We start from the raw sequence: 19,542 nt of genomic DNA, 5'->3' as shown, positions 1-19,542 counted from the left end.
ATGGCCTAACCTGACGATTACTTTAGATAAGCTATTACCAGCAGGACAGTGGGGTGGGAGGAGGTATTGTTTCATATTCTCTGTGTATATATAAAGTCTGCTGCAGTTTCCACGGTATGTATCTGATGAAGTGAGCTGTAGCTCACGAAAGCTCATGCTCAAATAAATTGGTTAGTCTCTAAGGTGCCACAAGTACTCCTTTTCTTTTTGCGAATACAGACTAACACGGCTGTTACTCTGAAACCTTACAGTGGAAAGGCTTTCTCGGGGAAGTCTTTACAACATTTCCTAAAGATGGCCAGACTCTGGATTTGCTTTGATCTTCTTTAGAAGATTGTTCCATAGCTGGATCACCTCAACAAAGAATGCCTTGTCCCCAGTTTTCACATGCTTTGTTCTAAGCTGTGTGAACTGCACTGTCCCAGAGGAGCACAGCTGTTGCAGTGGCTCATAGATCAAAATTTGGTTTTTGATGTAGCTAGGGCTTGATCCGTAAACATCTTTGAAAATTAGGACCAAGACCTTAAACTGGCTTCAGAAGCTGACTGGGAGCCAGTGGAGGGATTTGAGAACAGGCCTGCTGTGCTCATGGCAGCCTGAGCCATATTCTGCGCCAGCTGCACATTCTGTGTCTCTGCATCATCTTCACATTCAGCTTCTAATACAATGAGTTTCAGTCATGTAGCCTTGCGGTGACAAATGCATGGCTCATTGTGCCAGGTCCTTGTCCAGGAGGAAGGGATGAAATTTCCTAGCAAGTTGGAGGTGAAAGAAGGCACTTTTGGAAACTGATGCTAGCTTAGTGCGGACTCAGACAGGACCCCAAGATTTCACATAACTTTGGTGAATAGGGGCTGTGCAGCTTCAGTGGAAGATGGAGACAACATTTTGGCCTGCTCACAAAGCGTTTCCCCTTTACAGCCAGCATTATTTTGGACTTTCCTGGATTCAGCTTGAGCTGCTCTTCACCCATTTCCTATAGGCATCTGACATTTTAGTAGTAGTGAAGGTTACATCTGTTGAAAATTAAATATATCCCTGCCCTGCTGATATCTTTTGAGAAGGGAAACATTACTTACACTATAAGGCTTTTGAAAGTGTTTTGCAGATTCCTTTGAGGATGAGGACTGACAGGTCAGACACAGAGTGATTGCTTTGTGAAAGGTGCTCACCCAGAGGTGATGTGGTGATTTTGTCTTATATCATTTTCCTGTGTGAGTTCATGCAAGAGCATAGTGATTGTCTGGTTTCACCTACCTAGAGGACCTATCAGTCCTCATCCTCAGAGGAAACCTGCACAACACTTTCAAAAGATGAGCCTGGGATCTTAAATTCATAACTTTGCTAGACACTAAAAATCACAGTCATAATAAAGACACTGGATTTATGGCTTACTACAATAATCTGTAACCCACTAACTCCACTTTTTCTCCTATGACTACAGGGGTGTTAACAGGCCACTATGTTAAACTGGCTAGATTGTCGGGCTCAACAGGTAGTGATCAATGGCTCCATGTCTAGTTGGCAGCCGGTATCAAGTGGAGTGCCCCAAGGGTCGGTCCTGGGGCCGGTTTTGTTCAATATCTTCATAAATGATCTGGAGGATGCACTCTCAGCAAATTTGCGGATGATACTAAACTGGGAGGAGTGGTAGATACGCTGGAGGGGAGGGATAGGATACAGAAGGACCTAGACAAATTGGAGGATTGGGCCAAAAGAAATCTGATGAGGTTCAATAAGGATAAGTGCAGCGTCCTGCACTTAGGACGGAAGAATCCAATGCACCGCTACAGACTAGGGACCGAATGGCTAGGCAGCAGTTCTGCGGAAAAGGACCTAGGGGTGACAGTGGACGAGAAGCTGGATATGAGTCAGCAGTGTGCCCTTGTTGCCAAGAAGGCCAATGGCATTTTGGGATGTATATGAAGGGGGATTGCCAGCAGATCGAGGGACGTGATCGTTCCCCTCTATTCGACATTGGTGAGGCCTCATCTGGAGTACTGTGTCCAGTTTTGGGCCCCACACTACAAGAAGGATGTGGATAAATTGGAGAGAGTCCAGCGAAGGGCAACAAAAATGATTAGGGGTCTAGAACACGACTTATGAGGAGAGGCTGAGGGAGCTGGGATTGTTTAGCCTGCAGAAGAGAAGAATGAGGGGGGATTTGATAGCTGCTTTCAACTACCTGAAAGGAGGTTCCAGAGAGGATGGCTCTAGACTGTTCTCAATGTTAGCAGATGACAGAACGAGGAGTAATGGTCTCAAGTTGCAGTGGGGGAGGTTTAGATTGGATATTAGGAAAAACTTTTTCACTAAGAGGGTGGTGAAACACTGGAATGCGTTACCTAGGGAGGTGGTGGAATCTCCTTCCTTAGAAGTTTTTAAGGTCAGGCTTGACAAAGCCCTGGCTGGGATGATTTAACTGGGAATTGGTCCTGCTTCGAGCAGGGGGTTGGACTAGATGACCTTCTGGGGTCCCTTCCAACCCTGATATTCTATGATTCTATGATCTATTCAATCTTGTATTTAGCTGTGAAACGCTGAGTATCTTCCCCTGACCTGAAGAAGAGCTCTGTGCAGCTCAAAAGCTTGTCTCTCTCACCAACAGAAGTTGGTCCAATAACAGATATATTACCTCACCCACCTTGTTTCTCTAATATCTTGGGACCGACACAGCTACAATAATACTGCAAATGACTCTCTTTCTGTTAATATATTAATAATATTTGTCTGGTAACACCCTAGCATGCTAGGGACTTGCTAAACATTGGTTTGTACGAAACTGGAGTTTAGACGAACCTCCCACTCTTCAAAGGAGCTGGCTGGAATAGCTTGGGGCAATTCCATAATCAGGTCAAAGACCTTGAACCAGACTAATCCGCACTTCACAAGGCCAAATAACCAGAGAGCTAGAGCAGGGCTTTTCACGCTTCATTGCACCACTACCCGCTACAGACAACAAAGTTACTACATGACTCCAGGGCAGGGGAAGGGGGCCACGGCCCGAGCCCCACCGCCCTGGGCTGGGGGAGAGGGGGCCACGGCCCGAGCCCCGCCGCCCTGGGCTGGGGGAGAGGGGGCCCAGCCCGAGCCCCGCTGAGGAGAGGCGCGGGGCCCCGCGGAGGCCGGCCTGCCGGCAGGGTTCCCCACACACGCACAGCTCGGCCGCTGCCCGTCCTGAGCGCCGCGCGCCGGGCTCCAGGGGCCGGCTCGGCTCTGAGGGGACCGAGTGGGGCCATTTCCCCCGGGCTCGTGGCTGTGGCGCGGCGCCGCGGCCGGAGCCGGGCCCGCGCTCAGGGCCGGCGAGGGGCGGGGCCCGGGGGAGGGGGCGGGGCCCAGGGGCGGCGAGGGGCGGGGCCCAGGGGAGGGGGCGGGGCCCAGGGGCGGCGAGGGGCGGGGCCCAGGGAGGGGGCGGGGCCCAGGGGCGGCGAGGGGCGGGGCCCGGGCTCGGGGGCAGGCCCGGCCCCGCCCAGCCCGGCCCAGCTCCCACTGCCCACTCCAGGGCCCCGCCCCCGACCGGGCCCCGCCCCCTCGCCGAGAGCCCCTCCCCCCAGCAGTGCTGAGAGCGGCGGAGTCTCCGCCCGTGGAGCTCATTGCGCAGGCGCCTCTTCTCAGCGCCGCGCGTGCGCTGCGAGCGCGCCGGCCTCATGCGCTCACTTCACTTCCGAGCCGGCTCGGGACCGCGCGCTCACCTGCCTCGCGCCGCCGCCGGGCCCAGCGGGCGCGGTGAGCGCGAGGGGCAGGATGGGGCCGTGGGGCGAGGGGGGAGGGGACGGAACCATGGCAGCAGCGGGGTGGGAAAGCGCGCGGGCGGGCGGCTGGGCCGGGGGGGGCGCGGGCGGGGCCGGGCAGCCGCTGTGGGGGTCCGGGCCGGCGGGGTGCGGCCCCACGCGAGGGCCGGGAGGGCCCGCCGGCCGCGGGGGGAACCCTCAGGCGCTGGCAGCCCCGGGCCGGGGAAGGGCGGGCCGCGGCCCAGCTGGGGGCGGGGCTAAGGCCGGGCCCGCCCTAAGGAGGGTTAGCAGCTGGGGTCGCTGGGGGGGGAGCGGAGGGGCGGGGTGTCTCGCTGCCCCCGTGGCCGTGGCGCCCCCCACCAGGCCCTGGGTGCTAGCCCCCCCCCTCCCCTCCCCCCAGCAGAGTGCCTGGGTCTCTGGATTGCCAGCCGCCGGGGGTCACTGTACAGCGCCGAGCACAATGGGTTCAGCCCAGGGCGGTGCGGCAGGGCTTGTGCCAGTGGGCTAGACATAGCTGTGGGGCCAGTGCTTTGACATTGCAGCTCCCTGGGCTCTGCCCCTCACCCACTTACTCCTCCCAGGCATAAGAGTCTGTGTTCCAGCCCCGGCTGCAGTATCTACACAGCAAGATTAGGCGCGCTAGCCTGAGCCCTGTGACCCCCGGCTGCCAGGCTCAGTCCCGGTTTCCTCAGCCATTTGAATATGGACTCTGATGCTCTTTCACTCTGCTCCTGTCGAATGCGGGGGGACTTCACTCAACTGGAGCAGCAAGACTTCCATAACACACAGCACCTGGTAGTGAAGCATACCGTTAGAAAAGGACTGTACGTGGTTTATTGCTAGTCCAGTAGACATCTGTGCATCTCTTCTGTTTGTGAATACTTGTTCTAAAATCTCTGCTCTGTGAATATGTTCAATCTTCCTATACTTCTCTTATTGTTCCACAGATATTTTTCAGAGAACATTCTTACTTCGGTTTGGTCATATGTTTTGGTCCACTTAAATTGACAGATCTTGCTGTCTAACAAAGAATATTTTCTTTTCTAGGTCCTTAGACAAATGAAATACATTCTAGTCACAGGTGGTGTCATCTCAGGGATTGGAAAAGGGATCATTGCAAGCAGCATTGGGACGATCCTGAAATCATGTGGGTTACATGTCACTTCCATTAAAATTGACCCATATATTAATATTGATGCAGGAACCTTCTCTCCGTATGAGCATGGTAAGCTGAACTCCGCTTTCATAAAATTCCTCTAATTTAATTTTTGTATGGTCCTAAGGCTTTTGTGGGGAGTGGGGAAATATTTTGATATAAACAACTTATTCTGTACACTCTTACACCTTCTCCAGGACGAAGGTTTGAAATTAGCAAAGGCTAATTCCTAGGCATCAGTGACAAGCCCATCAGTGATTTCAGGTGAAAGTTGTATACTGTCAGTTGGCTCCTTTTTGTTGCAGTTGTAGGACCTGACTACTTGCCTAGTGGGGGGCCTGAACCTTTTTATCTGCATAAGAAGGAAATAAAAAACTGTTTTTGAATGAGAGGGAAAAGAGAGATGAATAGCTGGAGAAAGTGGATAAGACAACATTGGTGAGGATTTTGTGATCTTTAAACAAACATCTCTTAGAAAGGTGTACTGAAGATTGTTTGCCTATGAAGGGAATCCTTTTCTATATTTTCTTTAAAGCCTTTGTAATGTGTAGATTCACCTAGAACAAATATTGATACTAATAATTTCCATAATAAATGACTATGCTGGACATGTAAATATTTCCTTTCAGATTTATTGAACTGGGGTTAAAATACATTTCAGTGAAAGTCTGATCTCAAGAACTTTACTTCAGTTTTATGTCATCATAAATAAGCTCAGACTCTTGTCTTTTATACACAGGCTGTGCAGTGATTTATTCTTTAACATGTTAATCCTATTCCACTTTCTGATCTATGAGGGTTTTATTCTTATTAGCTATTCTTTTAAAAGTATTTAATAGTTTATTTTATACAATTTTATCAAGAAGGTTTCAGAGTACAGACTAACACGGCTGTTATTCGCAAAAAGAAAAGGAGTACTTGTGGCACCTTAGAGACTAACCAATCTCTAAGGTCCCACAAGTACTCCTTTTTCTTTTTATCAAGAAGTTGTCTTCTTACGCTGAACTCTTTCACTTGTCTCAGAAAAACAGCTTGCTTGCATGCACTTTGTCTAGCTGACGCTGATGTTTTTGCATCTTACCATTTGCTGCAGGAGAGGTGTTTGTGCTGGATGATGGAGGGGAGGTAGACCTGGATTTGGGTAATTATGAACGCTTCCTTGATATCCGTCTCACCAAGGACAATAATCTGACCACTGGGAAAATCTATCAATATGTCATCAACAAGGAGAGGAAAGGAGATTACCTGGGCAAAACTGTCCAAGGTGATGCAATGCTTTGCTTTACCTCTTGTAGATATAAACCTAAATCTGTCTCTATCTTGGGTATTTCTACATCTCTTATCTCATTTGAGTTACAAAGAGGACATTGAATAATTCTTTGGACTGGTCTACACTTGCGAGTTGTACTACAACACCTATATCAGTCAGCGGTGTTACATTTTAACCAACATCGTTATACTGGTAGAAGTCCTAGTGTGGGTGCAGTTACACTGGTATAGAGGTGCCTTACACCAGCATAGTATTGGTATGCTCCCATATAGGAATAGCTATACCAAACTGAAACCCCTTTTTTATACTGATAGAACTGCCCACATTAGTGGTGTTGCTTTAACTGTATCACTGTAGTTAAAGTGGGACAACTTTCTAGTGTAAACAAACCCAAAGTGTCAGTAATCTAATATCCTGGGACCATCATGGCTTCAACTACACTGCATACAAATAATCTCCTTTTCAGACCAGTATCCTCTGGATCATGTACATCTTGTGGCTGATTTAAGGTGGGCCACTGCTTTTTTATAACTCATTAAATAATACTACAGGACACAGTCTAGTAACATTTAAAGTTGCCTTCCTGCTCTTGTGATTTCAGGTTGGAAGCTGCATTCCCTGTGGATTGAGTTAGTCTTTTTGCCCCCTTCCTCCCCCCCCCTTTTTTTTTAAAAGGTCATCTTTGTCTGCTTGCATAAAACTCCTTTCACAGACCATTTTAAAATAACAAAACTCTCCAGGCTCTACATATAATACAGTTCATATTGGAGGCTTCCAACTGAAAAACATCACTTACAGTTGTCCGAGATGTGGAGTGGGACTACATCTCCTCATCTGAAAGGTCATGACTAGGAATTACCACTTATTAAAAGGAATGCTTTGATTAAAAAGACATAACATTAGATGTGAATGAGAAGTAATGGCCAGTTAATCTCAACTTGCTACACAATGAGTTTTAGACTCCAATTTATGGAGATTGTGGTTTTAACCTTTGTCCCTATTTCTCTTCTAGTTGTCCCCCACATCACAGATGCTATCCAGGAGTGGGTAATGAGGCAGGCACGAATTCCTGTGGATGAAGATGGCATTGAACCCCAAGTGTGTGTGATTGAGGTTTGTAGCATTTCCTTCCTTAGTCTTGATTTTCGTGCAGAGTAAATGGAACTGTGCACTGGCAGTTAAACCTTATAGAGAATGTTTTTTTTTTTTAAACAATTTTTCATTCTATTGATTGGGACAATTCAAAAAGAACAAACCCCATTTTGTGTGCTTGTCAGCATGGTGTTCTAGCAGGGTGAAGTGGTGGTACTTTTTTTCAGAGTAGCAGCTGTTTTAGTCTGTATCCGCAAAAAGAACAGGAGTACTTGGGGCACCTTAGAGACTAACAAATTTATTTGAGCATAAGCTTTATAAAAATTAGTTGGGGCACCTTAGAGACTAACTAATTTTTATAAAGCTTATGCTCAAATAAATTTGTTAGTCTCTAAGGTGCCACAAGTCCTCCTGTTCTTTTTTTTGGTGGTACTTTGGGTTTCTTGTTGCCTAGGGCATTGGAGCTCAGTTTCAGCACAGAGTTAATATGCCTGGACTCCAGGGTAGTAAGGCATGTGAACCAAATGTCCTTGCATATCAATTCTTAGAGCAACATTGGCCTCGTGGGAAGCTGCTTTTCTTCTGCAATCAAAACTGTCATAAGAAGAGGGCGTTAAGGAGTTAAAATAGTGGTTGGATAGAAGGAAGAGTGTGGTGTCCCAAGGACCCTCTCTTGGCCAGCTTTGCTTATGCTGCATCTGGCCACGTACAGCTGTCTGAGAGGAACAGAAAAATGCCATGGAACACATCATCCAATACCCAGCATCTCATTAAAGGACACCATATGTCCAGCAAAAATCCTGCTGCTATTTCTTCAGAGATTCCGCACAGTGACAATGATAATGGCTGTACAATAGGCTAGTTTCCCATTTTTTTTTTTTCCCTCTTAAATCATGTGAAGAGACCGGAAAGATACTGGGTAGGATCAGTTATGAGAAGTTTGGTGCTATTCTAAATGGTTTTCTTTCATTTAGCTTGGTGGAACAGTGGGAGATATAGAAAGTATGCCCTTCATCGAGGCTTTCCGCCAGTTCCAGTTCAAAGCCAAAAGAGAGAACTTCTGTAATATTCATGTCAGTCTAGTTCCCCAGGTAAGTCCGTGGAAAGCTGTGATGGCCAGGGATTTCTTGTATAATTAGGGTTTATTTTATAAACACACGCACACACACACACAGAAGGAAATCTGTGTAGTGTGTGTTTTTAATGCAAATCATAAGTGTGCACACATAAGAAAATAATTCAGACCATGTAGAGACATAGCTGTTCACAGCTAGCCTGCAGTACCTATATCCTCCCAAAGTATACTGTTGTGTGCCTAGTAAATAGTTGGGAATTTCAGCAAATGTAAACTTCTGTATTTCTTTTATATATTTGTTGCACAATTTTGGAATATTTATTTCTGTTTGTTATAACTGAGGGCACTCTGGGAGCCTAGTGTCCCATTTCCCTGCATGTTGAGCAGCCGTTTACACATCTGTAAAATGATTGTAAAATGCTATCAGTCAGAGTAGATACCATTTTCACCCAATTTGTGCTGGTGCAGATTACACAAGGTACTACAGAAAAGAGAATTGGGTTCTGCGTTTCTTATTGTTACCCTTTTAACAGCCTCTCTTTACATGTGTCGTCTTGTAAGTCTGAGATAACACAATCTATAAAATAAATCAGATAACTTTTCAAACTTTAAAATAGTCATTTCCAGGATATTCTTTTAGGCAGTCCCTAAAGTTTTTTTTTTTTTTTTTTTGAGTGGTTTTAGTTACAAAGTTGAATAGTTCTGATGTAACGTGCATTTTAAATTTGATTAAACTGTCTCCCTCAGTAAGAGGTTTAATTGACACTGTAACCTTTTGTAGACTCTCAGATTTGAGTGTTCTTTAATTCATGATGATCTGACAGAGAACTCCAAAGGTTGTCTCTCTCCCCAACAGAATTTGGTCCAGTAAAAAATATGACCTCCCCCACCATGTCTCTCTCATATCCTGGGAATAACACCGCTACAATACCACTGTATATTTCACTGGTGATCATTTTAGCAGAAACATCTATCTGATGTGATTATCCAGCACTATTGGATGTAGATGGGGTACAGCAGGCCGACTAGTTTGCTAGTTCCTGGGGGTGGGGAACAACTAATTCAGGCCCCCTTCTCTCAAAGAGTAAAACGTTATTCACTTACAGGGAGCATGCACTCGACAGGTACCTTGACCTTCTATCCCGCTAAAGTCTTCATGTTTTCCCTCTCCCTTCCCCAATACCTTGCAGTCCCTCTGGCAGTGAAATGAGGGAAAGACTATCATAAATTCAGGGTTCCTGACCCATAATTAAAACTTAATATGAGGGCTTGAATGACTATTGCACTCCTCATATGCACATCTAGACATTAGTTCAATAATATATTTTGGTCTTCTTTGACTACTAGCCAAGTTCTACAGGAGAGCAGAAAACTAAACCCACGCAGAATAGTGTTCGTGAACTCAGAGGACTTGGTCTTTCACCAGACTTGGTAAGTTTTGCTGTATTGCATTCATTTGGAAAGTGTGGGGCTGGCATCCTTCAGCAACCTTTCCTGATTTAAACTGGACTTGGGATGACAGGATGCTGTTTTATACCAGTGGTGGTACAGAAGTAATAAACTATATTGACAAATAATCCATGATAGGAACTTGGCATAGAAACTGTTTTTAGCGACTGGTCAGATTAATGCCCGAGTGCTGCTGTTCTGCTTCACAGCTTTGATATTGCTGCTTTCTCTGCTAGATTGTGTGCAGATGCTCCACTCCGCTGGACACCTCAGTAAAAGAGAAGATCTCTATGTTCTGTCATGTAGAACCAGAACAGGTAAAAACTGCTGTTCTTGCTCCCTTTCCCTGTAACCAGTATTTCTGCCATTTGTCAGATGCTGAGAGCAACATTTTATTTGGTGCCTAGAGCTCCTCTGTGTTAGCTATACATTAAAAATACATCTACATGTTTCTTATCTCCAGTTCTTAAATACGTGTCTCTCTCACATATATTTGTCAATTCCTCTCTGTGTAAGCCTGATACCTGGCTGAATAGGCAGAAGTACATGAGGTACAATAAACCTCTTACAATTGTTAAATCAGATTGTACAGATTTCTCTTATTTCCCAATGGCTAGTCTTGAGACCTGTTAACCTTCTAAATTCCTTCTGCATTTAGGAAAGACTGTGGCTTCTAAAACCAGTGTTTAGAACTCAAAAAGTATTTGCACTGCCTTAAGTAATGGGATTTGTCATTGTGTTTTGCACATTACTCCTTGTATAAAATATGCTATCTAATGGTCATACTTGGGCATTGCTCATATCTGCCTGTTCACATTAGGGACAGATTACACAAGAAGAGATTATCCAGGAAAATGTAGTGCTATTTGCAACACATTTATTTTTCACTCCAGAATGTGATGTCTTTCACATACAAGAAACTCATTGTTAAATGATAGGCAGTCGTTATTTGTCAGTAGATAAATCATTGGGTATGAACAAAAGATAAAATTACTACAATAAGTGTTTTGTAGACTAAAAGGGATAACACCTTAAAGTATCACTTTCATGAAATCCTTGTGGGGCACCATATTTGTCTCTTAATTATTCCAGACTAAGCTTGCTCATTTTAAAAATAGTTTTCTAAATTCTAGCACTGCAAAGTCAAGCTGAGTCTTACTGGTTCATGCATTGTCCCCAGTTTTGCAGTTGGATATTGGCTAAAAATTCTGTTGCTGTGTAAACTAGAATAAAATCTAGCTGCAGGGCAGATAGAAGTAAAAAGTATTGAATTTTCAGTAAACTGACTAAGTGGGTACCATTTTTTTACATACTCTTCATTTGAACCATAATCACACTTTAATGCTAAATGGTTTTTACCATATAAGGAGAAATTGCTATTTAATTCTTTCTGTGGAGAACTGAATGCAGCTTCCATTTGAATCCAGGAGGAAGCAGGACTTTCAAAGTTGGAATGGAATGTTTTGTGAGATTTCAAGTGCAGTCTTATTCCCAGTGGACAAGTATCACAAGTCTAATCCCTTCATCAGGAACATGAAGAGTTGAATGGACTAGAGATATTGAAATAATCCCCCTTCTCAGCCTTACAGAATGGTTTGGCGAGTCTTAAATTAACTATTTTTTAAAAACATTTTTGTAAATTTAGTGGTGATGGAAGTTGTCAAATTCTCTTAACAGTACAAGCTTCTCTATGCCCTGCATACATGCCTTAGTCTTGGTCTGGAGAGATCAGTTATTACGGGTTTATATTACAGTAGTACCTAGAGGCACCTGTCAGAAAATGGCTCAATTGTACCGGGCACTGCACAATCCTAAAATAAGAGAGTCCCTACCCCAAAGAGCTTGTAATATCAGTTCAAGACCAGCTGCAATTGGGCAAAATAAACAGGGAGCATGGGAGGGTTTGGAGTTCAACCTCTATGGCCCATTCAGTCAGTGGTCTCTCTACTGAAACAGCCAAGGATGAGGACAGCCAAGTTGTGCTGGGTGTTCTGTAAAGTGCACGCTTAGTCACTGGAAATTGGCTTATAGTTGCATTTATTATTTTAAATAGTAGATCTTACCTTACGACAGTTTTGAGATTTCTGCTTCCCTGTGCATTCAAGTGGGAGCTGGATTTGCTCTTTCCTACTTCATTCCATTAGCGGCACTTTTTGTGAGGAGCCATAGGCAAATATTAGCTTCTCTGGCTAGACCATTCATTTGGGAAGAATGTTCTTATAAGCTGTTTGAATTCAAAATCAATTTTTGTTCATTTTGAGTAAATGTGTGTTAAATGATCACACAGTTGTCTTCTGGAGGCAGAAGGAAGTAGTAGTGTCCAGCTGTCTGATGTTCTGCTAGGATCATTTGTAGGTACATATGGATATGTTTTAATGACCCTCACTTTTTATGAACAGGTCATTTGTGTTCATGATGTCTCTTCCATCTACCGGGTTCCTCTATTACTGGAGGAGCAGGGAGTTGTTGATTACTTCCGCCGCAGGCTTGACCTTCCCATAGAGAAGCAGCCCAGGAGGATGCTCATGAAGTGGAAAGAGATGGCTGACAGGTGGGCTCCACCATCAGGAATAGTTTGGAATTGGATTGTGCCCTGGCTTTCAGTGGTCAGCTAGGGAATGGTTCCCCAGAAGGCCTGTGTTTCAAATTCCCCCAAAACTCTATCTGTTTTCACAACAATGCATTTTATTTTTAGATAGTTAACTATTCAACAACAACAACACGGAGAACTAAGATACTGTTGGGCAGCTTATTTACTGAGTTCCTTAGAACTGCATCCTCTGCCTGTAACTTGGTACTACTTCAAAACATGCTTAAAATAATGTAAAGGGGAACAGGAATGTGTGCTTTAGGATTTTTTCCTTTTTATTCTGAACAGGCCAGCTGTACTAGAAATTATTGATGTATGTTTAGGAGTCATTGGAGGCATTTCAACAACAATATCATTCTTTCTTTATTTCACTTCCAACCCAGCAAAGCAGCTGTCTCTTGATGTGTCTTCTGTCTTGGACTCCCTGGCACATATTAGTACCCCCGTGGACAGCAGGGTAACAAACACCCCACCATTAGGGAAATGGTGAAGTCAGGATTTAGTCAACATTTAAGCATGTACTGAAGCTTTCAACATTGTATGTTCCATGGGGTATAAGTAGGGCCCTACCAAATTCACGTCCATTTTGGTCAATTTCACAAAATTTCATTATTTCAGCTATTTACATCTGAAATTTCATGGTGTTGTGATTTTAGGGGTCCTGACCCATAAAGGAGTTAATGGGGTTGGGGAGTTTGCAAGGTCATTGTAGAGGAGGTTGGGGTCCTTCTACCCTTACTTCTGTGCGGCTGATAGTGGGCAGCCTTCAGAGCTGGAGCCAGCAGCAGCGCAGAAGTCAGGATGGCATGGTATGGGATTGCCACCCTTACGTCTGCACTGCTGCTGGTAGGGCACTGCCTTCAGAGCTGAGTGCCCGGCCAACAGCTGCCGCTCTCCAGACACCCAGATCTGAAGGCAGTGCAGAAGTAAGGGTGGCAAAACTGCGATCCCCCTCCCCCCGCAAAATAACCTTGTGACCCCCTGCAACTCCCTTTTGGGTCAGGACCCCCAGTTTGAGAAACACTTGTCTACCCTGTGAAATCTATATAGTATAGGATAAAAGCAGACACAAGACCAGACTTCATAGTGGGAGACCAGATTTTACGGTCCATGATGCGTTTTTCTTGGCTGTGAATTTGGTAGGGCCCTAGGTATAAGAAAATGGTAAGTTTCAGAAACTTCTAAATGAACAAACCTTGATTTACCTTTACCCTACAGACTCCTCCCTGCTCCGCTGTAGCTAATAGAGGTCACTGATACAATTCGTTTTGCATGTGTCTGGGTGAGAAATGAGTGACCTTGCAGAACTACTTTGTAAAGCTAGTGGAGAAAAACAGCTAAACTAACTCAAATTTTCACTGGTGTATTTAAGATTTAGCAACTTCTGATACGGTGGTTGAGGGTAATCCTAAAAATGTAGGACTGGAAGGAACCTCGAGAGGTCATCTATTCCAGTCCCCTGCACTGAGGCAGGGCTAAGTATTATCTAAATCAAACTGGCAGGTGTTTCTCTAACTTGTTCTTAAAAACCTCCAGTGACAGAGACTCCACCTAGGTAATCTATTCTAGTCCTTAACTACCCTGACAGTTAGGAAGTTTTTTCCTAACTTAAATCTCTCTTGCTGCAATTAAGCCTCTTGCTTGTTGTCCTGTCCTCACTGGATAAGGAGAACAATTTTTCACCCTCCTCTTTATAACAGTCTTTTGAAATACTTGAAGACTGTTATGTTCCCCCTCAGTCTTCTCTTCTCCAGACTAAACAAACCCAGTTTTTTCAATATTTCTTTGTAGGTCGTGTTTTCTAGACCTTTAGTCATTTTTGTTGTTCTCCTCTGAACTTTTTCTAATTTGTCCATATCATTCCCAAAGTGTGGTGCCCAGAAGTGGACACCGTGCTTCAGTTGAGACCATATCAATGCTGAGTAGAGCGGAAAAATTACTTCTTGGGTGTTGCTTACAACACTCCTGCTAATACATCCCAGAATGATGTTTTCTTTTTTTCTTTGCAACAGTGTTACATTGTTGACTCATATTTAGTTTGGGATCCACTATAACCCCCAGATCGTTTTCTTTATAACTCCTTCCTAGGCAGTCATTTCGCATTTTGTAGTTGTGCAGTTGATTATTCCTTCCTAAGTGGAATACTTTACATTTGTCCACATTGAATTTCATCCGATTTATTTCAGACCATTTCTTTAGTTTGTCAGTATCGAATTCTAATCCTATCCTCCAAAGCACTTGCAGTCCCCACCCAGCTTGGTATCATCTGCAGACTTTATAAGTACACTCTCTATGCCATTATCTAAATCACTGATGAAGGTATTAAATAGAACTGGACCCAGGACAGATCCTTTTTGGATCCACCTCCATGTTCCCTATCAGCTTGACTGTAAACCATTGATAACTACTCTCTGAATATGGCTTTCCAACAGTGGTGCACCAACCTTATAATAATTAGACTATATTTCCCTAGTTTGCTTATGAAAAAGCCGTGTGAAAGAATACTAAAAGCCTTAAATTCAAGATATATCACATCTACTGCTTCTCCCTGTCCAAATGGCTTGCTACCCTGTCAAAGAACTGCATGTAATGTTTTATTCTTGACAAATTCATGTTGACAGTTATCACCTTATTGTCTTCTAGGTGGTTTCAAATTGTTCATTTGATTATTTGCTCCATTATCTTTCTGGGTACCGAATTTAAACTGACAGTCTATAATTCCTTAGGTTGTCCGTGTTCCCATTTTCATAGATAGGTACTATATTTTTCCCTTTTCCAGTCCTCTAGGATCTCTCCTGTCGTCCTTGGGTTCTCAAAGATAATTGCTAATGGCTCAGAGATCTCTTAGAATCATAGAATCATAGAATATCAGGGTTGGAAGGGACCCCTGAAGGTCATCTAGTCCAACCCCCTGCTCGAAGCAGGACCAATTCCCAGTTAAATCATCCCAGCCAGGGCTTTGTCAAGCCTGACCTTAAAAACTTCCAAGGAAGGAGATTCCACCACCTCCCTAGGCAACGCATTCCAGTGTTTCACCACCCTCTTAGTGAAAAAGTTTTTCCTAATATCCAATCTAAACCTCCCCCACTGCAACTTGAGGCCATTACTCCTCGTTCTGTCATCTGCTACCATTGAGAACAGTCTAGAGCCATCCTCTTTGGAACCCCCTTTCAGGTAGTTGAAAGCAGCTATCAAATCCCCCCTCATTCTTCTCTTCTGCAGGCTAAACAATCCCAGCTCCCTCAGCCTCTCCTCATAAGTCATGTGTTCTAGACCCCTAATCATTTTTGTTGCCTTTCGCTGGACTCTCTCCAATTTATCCACATCCTTCTTGTAGTGTGGGGCCCAAAACTGGACACAGTACTCCAGATGAGGCCTCACCAATGTCGAATAGAGGGGGACGATCACGTCCCTCGATCTGCTCGCTATGCCCCTACTTATACATCCCAAAATGCCATTGGCCTTCTTGGCAACAAGGGCACACTGCTGACTCATATCCAGCTTCTCGTCCACTGTCACCCCTAGGTCCTTTTCCGCAGAACTGCTGCCTAGCCATTCGGTCCCTAGTCTGTAGCGGTGCATTGGATTCTTCCGTCCTAAGTGCAGGACCCTGCACTTATCCTTATTGAACCTCATCAGATTTCTTTTGGCCCAATCCTCCAATTTGTCTAGGTCCTTCTGTATCCTATCCCTCCCCTCCAGCGTATCTACCACTCCTCCCAGTTTAGTATCGTCCGCAAATTTGCTGAGAGTGCAATCCACACCATCCTCCAGATCATTTATGAAGATATTGAACAAAACCGGCCCCAGGACCGACCCCTGGGGCACTCCACTTGACACCGGCTGCCAACTAGACATGGAGCCATTGATCACTACCCGTTGAGCCCGACAATCTAGCCAGCTTTCTACCCACCCTATAGTGCATTCATCCAGCCCATACTTCCTTAACTTGCTGACAAGAATACTGTGGAATCTTCAGCTCCTTAAGTATTCTAGTACTCTAGAATTCTAATATGTTCTAATCACATGGATGAAAACTAAATTAAATATGACTGTACAATGTAAATATGCTTACAAAGGCAAAGCAAAGTAATACCCATAACACCACAATGTATAATGTGACTAGTGATGTATGTTTAGTGCACTGACAGTTTATTGCAGCATTGTACCAAAGTTGGGCTGCCTTTCAATGTTCTCTTTACTATTTATGGGTGCTGCTGTTAAAGGCGAAACAAAAAGGCATCTGACCTGAACGGAATGATTGGAGGAATTCAGATTGACAAGAGTTGTGCTTTCCAAGTTTATAGTAACTTGGGTCAGTATTTTCAAAGCAGGGTGCCTGAAGTTAGGCACTTATAGGCAGGGCTTTGGAGCTGTGCTCCGGCTCTGCTCCAGCTCCAGGCAAAAACGTGCAGCTTCACTGCTCCGGAGCTGCTCTGCGCTCCAGCTCTGGGCTCCGCTCCAAAGCCCTGATTATAGGCATATTTTGGAACCTCAGTAAGAGACCCCATTTCAGAAGTGCTGAGTACCTGCAACTTTCATTGACTTCAGTATGAATGTGAATGCTCAGGATCAGGCCCAGAGAGTCCTGTGGCTTTCCAGATCCTGCAAACAAGAATGTAACATCTTGCACTGCCAGGCTGTGGAAATCTGCATTCCTGTGGGATTTAGAAGTCTTTCTTTTCCCTCAGCCATCAGAGTGGACTGAGTGGAATGCACAGAGGACAATACTGTGCAAGATAAACAAAATTGACTGTGCTTTCCTCTGACTTTTATTTAATAAATTTGATACCTATTTTGGACCTAGTACAACTAAGCTCATCAAAAACAAAGCAAAACAAACCTAAAACTGACCAAAAGATAACTGGAAATAAAGGTAAGAAATTATTTGTTCTCCCATACCATTATTCTTCTCTGTGACTACTTAGCAGAATTTTTCTTCCATTATTTGATAAAGGAAAGCCCCCAGATTACTGTCATTCATTCAGAGTAACAACTGTTCAAAGGCCAGACTTGTAAAAGGGGTCAGCAGCCAGTCTTTCAAGCGGCCAGCTCCCATTAGGCCAGATTTTGAAAAGCGCACAGTACCCATCAATTCCCATTAACAATGAACAAGCCCTGTATTTTGGTTTTGTGTTTCTAGATATGACCGTTTGCTAGAGACCTGCTCCATTGCACTTGTTGGCAAATACACCAAGTTCTCAGATTCCTATGCTTCTGTCATTAAAGCTTTGGAACACTCTGCACTGGCCATCAATCACAAACTTGACATAAAGGTATGCTCTTTTTTTTCCCCCTTCCTAGCTGGAGTGGTATTTGTATCTCAACCAGATTGTTCTTGCTTACAGTTTTTTGCACACATCTAGGATACACCTCACAGTTTTCAGAATGATTCAGCAGCCAGGAATATAATAACTCATTTCCCTTGGATTACAGCATCCAAACATCTGTTACATGCATACAACTCAATAGCAAACCAACCTCCCACTTTCAGAACAGAGGATCTATATAATACGGCTGCTACTCTGAAATCTATATAATGTGCACTGTCTGGTTTTTTTAGGTGTTCAGTGTTGACCCGAGTAGTGTTGGGAAGGCCAGCGTTCATTTTGAATTTCCTCTAGCCATTACTATAACCAATTCTTTGTAGGGTAGTCTAACTTAATTTGGTGGCACTGTCAAGCTTCATGGTACTCTGTCCTACTATTCCACTGTGATCTTGACACCAGCTGGAAACTGATTCTCTGTAAGCCTCTTGGAACATATTTGAACTTCGTGAACATTCTTGGAGTACTGAAATGTCTGCCATCTTTCATCTGAAACTTTAAAGAAAAGTTTCTTTAAACCATGTTATCTCTAAATATGAAGTGGCACCCAAGAGGTGTGTGGCAGCACTCTTTGTAATCGGACTAGTGACGTATGTCTTGTGCACTGGCACTTAATTTATTGTAGCATTGTACAAAGGCTGGGCTGCCTTCCATCATTTGCCTTCCCTGATTATTGATAGGATTTGCTTGTAACAGTAGTCTGTCATTATGGGCACAGGGGACCCCTGCATGTAGGTGTTTCACAGGGGCTTAAAGAGCTATTTAAGAGAGAAGAGAAAAGTGAAACTCCCCAAAGTCAGGAGATGCTAAGGATAAGAGTGCCTGCAGAACTGTAACTCTTTTTCATATGTGCCATCATAATGCAGTCTAATTGTTCTCCTGGACGCCTGCCACATTCATTGTGTAACTTGAACATGCACAGTTAAGGAGACTGTTTGAATTTTTTATCCTCATTATTGTAAGTGTGGCTTATACGCTGCATGCAATCTAAAACCTGTGGACCTCAGCCTTACTTACCACTCAGGCCTTATCAGTCACCATCCAAACTGCTCAGTGAGGTAGAGGACCTCCAGAAAGCCTGGTGTCTGCACATGTAATTAAAGACTGTAGTGATTATGAACAAGAAGCTATCTTGCCTAGCAGGTGGAAAATCAGACCAAGCAAGCCACTAGTAAATGTACGATAAGAAACAAGCCTGTGTTGGCAGGGAGGGAGTCTAATACATCTAGATTCAATGAAAACTAAACAGCAGGGTTTGGTATCTGGGGGTCTTGTGCCAGTCTCTCTCACTGTGATTATTCCTGGATTTCTTCCTAGTATATTGATTCTGCAGACTTGGAACCAGCTACTCTACAAGAAGAACCAGTGCGATACCATGAGGCCTGGCAGAAACTCTGTAGTGCTGAGTAAGCAGTTCATAACCTTAGGCCTTTCCTCAAAGAGGATCTGACTTCCCTTGGTTTTGCTGACATTTTCTAAATGATTGTACACAGTTGTACTCAGGGACCCTCCCCACATTGTGCTATGCACTGAGAGAGCCCCTGTCCTGCAGAGTTTACAATATAATTTTGCGTAATTGTAACAACCAAATCGGGGAGGGAGGGCCAGCAATAGCAATGTGATTACACAGACTAGCTATGTGTACAACTGGCTAGTTTTGAGGAAGAGAAGGAGAAAGGGTGGGGGGCAGTGTGAGGCATAGGAAGGGCCACTGGGGGAAAAGTGGGATGGGGAAGGGTGAGGATTGAGGGGATGGCCAAAGCTGGGAGAAAGAGGAGGGTACAAATGTGGGATTATAATTTTTTTGTAGGAAAGAGGGATGTTGGAGGAGGAAGGGAGAGACTAGGTTGCA

General features: G+C 44.4%; 1 protein-coding gene across 2 annotated transcripts in view; it reads left to right on the top strand.

The window, feature by feature from the left end:
* The first annotated feature begins 3,588 nt into the window (after positions 1-3,588).
* The window catches only part of CTPS1 (CTP synthase 1), a 28,031-nt gene continuing 12,077 nt past the window's right edge, over positions 3,589-19,542 (top strand). Inside the window, exons 1-10 of one of the 2 annotated variants that reach the window (XM_077837816.1) lie at positions 3,589-3,726; positions 4,779-4,956; positions 5,981-6,151; positions 7,170-7,270; positions 8,224-8,340; positions 9,672-9,755; positions 10,010-10,090; positions 12,173-12,324; positions 17,507-17,639; positions 19,008-19,096. In XM_077837816.1, coding sequence (XP_077693942.1) covers positions 4,791-4,956; positions 5,981-6,151; positions 7,170-7,270; positions 8,224-8,340; positions 9,672-9,755; positions 10,010-10,090; positions 12,173-12,324; positions 17,507-17,639; positions 19,008-19,096 — 1,094 coding nt within the window. In that variant the 5' untranslated portion in view covers positions 3,589-3,726; positions 4,779-4,790. Of the gene's footprint in view, positions 3,727-4,486; positions 4,556-4,778; positions 4,957-5,980; positions 6,152-7,169; positions 7,271-8,223; positions 8,341-9,671; positions 9,756-10,009; positions 10,091-12,172; positions 12,325-17,506; positions 17,640-19,007; positions 19,097-19,542 lie in introns of those variants that run through there. The other variant, XM_077837815.1, reaches the window with a different exon arrangement.

The sequence above is a fragment of the Eretmochelys imbricata genome, chromosome 19 (assembly GCF_965152235.1).
Source record: "Eretmochelys imbricata isolate rEreImb1 chromosome 19, rEreImb1.hap1, whole genome shotgun sequence".
Lineage (NCBI taxonomy): Eukaryota > Metazoa > Chordata > Testudines > Cheloniidae > Eretmochelys > Eretmochelys imbricata.
The sequence above is the reverse complement of the archived record's forward strand: the minus strand, read 5'-3'. Positions and strand labels throughout refer to the sequence as shown.